Source organism: Balaenoptera physalus (assembly GCF_965194825.1).
Source record: "Balaenoptera physalus genome assembly, contig: HAP1_SCAFFOLD_375, whole genome shotgun sequence".
NCBI classification, from domain to species: domain Eukaryota; kingdom Metazoa; phylum Chordata; class Mammalia; order Artiodactyla; family Balaenopteridae; genus Balaenoptera; species Balaenoptera physalus.
Window position 1 is genome coordinate 375,009 of NW_028126306.1, and position 5,855 is coordinate 380,863.

The 5,855-nt window shown below is 42.9% G+C and overlaps 1 protein-coding gene and 1 long non-coding RNA gene across 2 annotated transcripts; both read left to right on the forward strand.

The window, feature by feature from the left end:
* The first annotated feature begins 628 nt into the window (after positions 1-628).
* On the forward strand, positions 629-2,936 carry LOC309653495 (myosin-13-like). Its single transcript, XM_082478445.1, has 2 exons — positions 629-796; positions 2,694-2,936. The coding sequence occupies exons 1-2, from the start codon at positions 632-634 to the stop codon at positions 2,901-2,903; spliced, it is 375 nt and encodes a 124-aa protein (XP_082334571.1). The 5' UTR covers positions 629-631; the 3' UTR covers positions 2,904-2,936.
* Positions 2,937-3,332: 396 nt separating this feature from the next.
* LOC309653491 lies at positions 3,333-5,534 on the forward strand. Its single transcript, XR_014259222.1, has 3 exons — positions 3,333-3,595; positions 4,156-4,251; positions 5,257-5,534. It is a non-coding gene; the product is annotated as an uncharacterized lncRNA (long non-coding RNA).
* The last annotated feature ends 321 nt before the right edge of the window (positions 5,535-5,855 follow it).

Consider the following 5,855-nt stretch of genomic DNA (forward strand, 5'->3'; position numbering starts at 1 on the left):
TTAGTTTTAACAGAGAGTTATACACGGTCATCTTTGGCTGCTGGGAATTCTGTGTGGTCCAAAGAGTGCAGGATCCTGATGCTATCACCAGCTGTGGCCAGAGAGGGGCGGATGCTTAAGAGGGTCTAGGGAAATTTACCCTATGCAGGATAACAGGAGAGCAATTCCTCTGTCTTTCTCTGTCTTTTTTGAGAAGAGGTTGGCTCCTGACTTATGGTCACTATTTAAAAAGACACAGTAATCAAAATTTTTACTAATTGAAAACGATGCTCTGTCCTCCTCAAGACATAAGATTGTTAACAACAAAGCTTCAGTTCTAGTTTCATTACTAGTAACAATTTGGGAGCAAACTCTTTGACCTTCTTGAGTACTGTTCTATTTATTTGTAAAATGAGCCTAATAATACCCTTTTTATCATAATGGGGATGAAAAACCTCATTCAAGAAGGTGGCTGCCCCCGGCAATCCCAATCACTCCTCTACTTTTATCAGGGTTCCTTGCAGCATGAAGAGGGCAAGATTTTGCGTGTCCAGCTAGAGTTGAACCAGCTGAAATCTGAGCTTGACTGCAAGATCATTGAGAAGGAAGAAGAAATCGAGAAGCTGAAAAGAAACAGCGGGCAGCAAAGGCCATGCAGAGTGTGCTGGATGCTGAGATCCAGAGCCGGAATGTTGCTCTGAGGCTGAAGAAGAAGATGGAGAGAGACCTCAGTGAGATGGAGATTCAGCTGGGCCACTCCAACCGCCAGGTGGCAGAGACCCAGAAACACCTGTGCTCAGTCCAGAGCCAGCTCAAGGTGAGTGCACGGCCCCTGGAGGACCTGGCGGGACCTCAGCCTGCCCTGGGCTCCGGTCTCACCCCTGGTTTCTCGTGAAGGACTCCCAGATGCATCTGGATGATGCCCTGAGGAGCAACGAGGACCTCAAGGAGCAGCTGGCCCTCGTGGAGCGCAGGAATGGCCTCTTGCTGGAGGAGCCGGAGGAGAGGAAGGTGGCCCTGGCGCGGACGGAGCGCACCCGCAAGCTGGCGGAGCGCGAGCTGCTGGAGGCCAGCGACCGCATGCAGCTCCTTCACCCCCAAGTGTGTCCGTCCTCACTCCACTCTGGGTCCACCCTGGAGGCAGGCAGGACCCAGGCTTGATGGAGAGGAGATCCCACCACTCCTTCCAGGCTAGTGGTCAAGACAAACTTTCATTAGGCCTAGTTCTCGGAATAACTTGGTCTCTAGATGGACAGATTGCTGAGCTTTCTTTTATCTGAAGATAAAAGATCATGGGGAAATCAGAGCAAGGCATGACAAATTATTGCATATAAGTGCTGGAAAAGGCTTCACAGAGGTGGTAACATTTAAGCTGCAAGCTTAGAAAATTAGGATTGTCTTTTGAAATAATTACTTTTAGGAAAGTTAAAGAATTTCTTGTTTCATTTCTTATTTTTTTGGACCACACCACATGGCATAAGGGATCTTAGTTCCCCAACCAGGGATCGAACCCGCACCCTGCGTGGTGGAAACACAAAGCCCTAATCACTGGACCGCCAGGGAATTCCCCCAAAATTCCTTGCTTTAAAAACTATTTTTTGAATTAGCCAAAAAACTAGAAAAATACCAACCATATTGTTAGCATTTTGGGGATCTCCTATTCTAGGTTCTTGTTTCTATACATAAATATGCTATTTTTTGTAAACGTGATCAATCCTTTTGCAACTTTTTTTCATTTAACAACGTGTTGTGAACATATTTCTATATTTTAAAATAGTTTTCTATGATACAGTTTTTTAATGGCAGAAAAGCAGTCCATTTTAGTTGTGTATTATGGCACATTTATTTAATCAGTCTTCTACGGTTGGATATTTTTAGACTGTTCCCAATAAAAATTTTTAGGATTAGAAGATTGTATAACTAACTTCTTCATAACTAAATTTTCACATATATCCATGATTACTATTTCCTTAATATTCCTAAAAGTAAGTAAATTCCTGGAAGTATATATTCATGGTCAAAACAGCAAAGACATTTATGATATGTTGTAAATTGGTCTTTAACAAAGTTGTTCCAATTTTTACTCCCATGGGGAAAAGAAATGAGAGTGCTTAGCTATTATTTTTTTTAATCTTCACCGATTTTATGGTTGGAAATGCCTCATTTTAAAAATTCTTATTTGTTTGATTACTAATGAGGTGGAACATTTTTGTCCTATTTGTTGGCTATTTGTATTTCTTCTGGTGTGTCTTAGCTATTTGTACTTTTGCCCTTTTTTCTTAATGATTTGTCTTTTTTACATATTAAGGAAGGAAATATTTTTTCAGTAATGCACATTGCAAATGTTTTCTCGTTTGTCATCAACCTAACAACTCTGTACAATGTTTTGATCATGAGAATTATTTTTCATTTCACATAGTTATGTCAACCATTTCCTTGTTCCAGCACCTTTAACTAAATAATTTATCCTTCCTCAAATATTTGAATGTCCACATTTATCATTTACTCACTTCTTTTATGTACAATTCTCGGGCCTGTTTTGGGATATCTGTCCTATCAAAAATGAAAGTCTTTTTAATTTTTTTTTCACCTGTGTGAAAAATAAGAAATGGAACGTTCTCGAGCTTGACTTCTTTCCCCACCCAACCCTCTCCCTTTCAATCGTTGTAAGTGTCCAAATGTAGCCCGAACCTCTTATCTAATTTTTCTTGTAGAACACGTGCCTGATAAATACCAAGAAAAAACTGGCAGCTGACATAGCCCAATGCCAGGCAGAGGTGGAGAAGTCTATCCAGGAGTCCAAAAATGCAGAGGAGAAGGCCAAGAAGGCCGTCACGGATGTGCACTCCATTCTTTCTTATCAGAGATGCTGTCTGGAGATAAGAAAGGGGCTTCTACGCCGCCCCTTTGGGACCTGCAAGTAGGTTTCCTCTCCTCACCCCTGCATTCAGTCAGTGGTGGCTTCCCGGAGAGACGGAAGGAGACGGAGCCTGAGCAGAGGCAAAGTGGGAGGGGAACCATGCAGCATCAGTGGTGGCTGCGGGAAGGAGGAAAGCATCAGCGTGCCTAGTACCAGCCTCACAGCACCCTCCGTGTGCCTGCATAGGAGGGGTGGGTGGCCCACTGATGCCTCTTGTGAACTTAACCAGGCGGCCATGATGCCCGAGGTGCTGACAGAGAAGGAGCAGGACACCAGCGCCCACCTGGCATGGATGAAGAAGCACCTGGAGCAGACGGTGAAGGACCTGCAGCACCGCCTGGACGAGGCTGAGCAGCTGGCCTTGAAGGGCGGCAAGAAGCACATCCAGAAGCTGGAGGCCAGTGTGGGTCTCTCAATCTCTCTGAATCCGGGAAGTGAAAACGGCACTCCCCGATCCTTCTCTCTTCTTGTATATTGACTCCCATCCTTATCCTGTGGCTGGGGACAGCCACCCAATATCGTCAGTAGGTCCTGAGTTAATTAACATCCCCCAAGACTGACTATATAAGTATCTTTCTTGATTGTAGGTACGTGAGCTTGAAGGAGAGGTAGGTTGAAAGTGAGCAGAAACGTAATGCTGAGGCTGTTAAAGGTTTGCGGAAACACGAGAGAAGAGTAAAGGAACTCACCTACCAGGTAAGGGGAAGAGCTTTCTAGAATATCCAGACTTCCTGATCAAAGGGAAATTGAAAACCTGGTGACTATGTCGTCCTCACAAATAGCTACATGTTACCTTGATATACATAAGGGGCAAATGACACAATCACCTATCACAGACCCTTTCCTAAGCTAGGAAAATCAGGAAGGCCTTTAGAAAATCGTGTAAGTGAGGAAAGAATACAGGTTTCAAAGACAGATAAACTGGTATTAGTCCTAGTTTGGCCTCTTACTTTTTAAACTCGGATAGGTTACCTAACACTCTCAACCTTAATTCATCACCTGTAAAATAGAATAAAAACATCTACTCACCAGAGTAGGGAGGTAAGGATTAGAGACGTGTATAACTCTCCAATATAGTGCCTGCACACAGTGAACATTAAACAAGAGTGGCTACTGTTAATACTATGAAGGAAGCCTCAGAGTGGACCACATTTATCCCAGGCCCACCTGCCATCATATCAAAGTGATTGACTTCACCACCTGTAGTGGGTTGATTTTGTTGGATTCAATGCAGACCATTTTTGTCAAACTTCCAGACTGAGGAAGACCGCAAGAATGTTCTCAGGCTGCAAGACCTGGTAGATAAATTACAGGCAAAGGTGAAATCATACAAGAGACAAGCTGAGGAGGCTGTAAGTATCTTTAAGCCCTTGAGGGAAGAAGAAAACTTCGTTGGGGGTAGAAAGTATATTAAGAGAATGTGTTAATGAGAAAGAAAGAGACCAAGTAAGAATATGTCATTCTTATTTTAAGAGAGATGATATAAATATGAATTTACCCCCAAGTCCTAATTATAGAATAAGACCTCAAAACGAGATATTTTTATTATTAAGCAATTTGTAGGGGTTGGGGGAAAAAAAGAAAATTCCAAATAACCCACCTTACTTGATAGCTGCAAAGAATATCCAGCAGAAAATCTAACACCATGATAAATATTCCTCTCCCTCTAGAAATGCACAAAATCAATTGTTCCCAAAAGCCAAACAGAAATCTTTTACCCCATCTGACTCCTTCCCTCACTACCACTGTCATCAGCAGGGACTTATCCCTGCACATTCGCTGTAGCAAATTAGGATGTGTTGGAAGGTTCTCCAGCTTCACTTTTCCTGGTTGTTCCCCACTCTTCCAGACACAATGGAGTGGGAAAGAGGTAAGAAAAGGGAACACGAAAGGGAGAGGCACGAATGGTAGTAAGTCCAACCAACAAAGGGCATACTTTCTTCCTATCCCCATCCCCCCACCCGCAGCGTCTCTGTATACCAGAGTCAAAATATATGGCAAAAACATTTCAACTGGGATTTTCCCGAAGTTAGAATTTGACCTTACATTTATTGTCTAACCTCTGTGAGCGAGCGCACATGGGTCTCTTCCTCCTTTCCACTCAGTCCATACATCGTAAATAGACTTCACGTATACCTGGGTTTGACATAATGAGCTCGTCTCTTCCATTTCAAAACTATTTCTTCTTTCATTCTTTAGAATAAAAAATGTAATTGAAGTTACAACTTCTGTCTGCATTTGAAATCAGATATGACAAACAAACCGTAAGAAGAAAATATCTGAGTTGAGAAAATAATCCTGTTTGTGAAAAGTGCAATGAGAACCACAAAGTCTAACTCTCACAACTCTATTCTTAGGAGGAACAATCCAATGCTAATCTTGCCAGATTCCGCAAGCTCCAGCACGAGCTGGAGGAGGCCGAGGAACGGGCTGACATTGCCGAGTCCCAGGTCAAAAAGCTGCGGGTGAAGAGCCGGGAGATTCACACACAAGTCAGTGCAGAGTGAACACATCTGCCTGATGCTGCCAAGGGGCTGAAGAAATGCACAAAATGTGCTATTTTGGGTCACTTGCTTTGTGATGTTTTTCTCTTCATGTTGAATAAATAAAAACTACAGTGAACTGATAAACTGAACCAGACTTATTTACTTCCAAAATTATTTATTCTCAAACACAGTTCTCACCTAGCTATTATTTTTTAACATTATATATGGCTTTGTGGAACATTCAATATCTGTACCTCCCTCACCACCCCGCATCCCCGTTCCCATCTCCAGCTCCACCACACACACACACACAATTACCTTTTACTGGACTTAATTTTATTAAATCTCTCTAGACTGTTACAAATGACTAAGGAAACCACTCATGGAGGTTACCCCTTCAGACAGGACACACTCATGCACCCACTGAACAGGTGGTTACTGAGCATCTACTATGCGCCGGGCACTGCTCT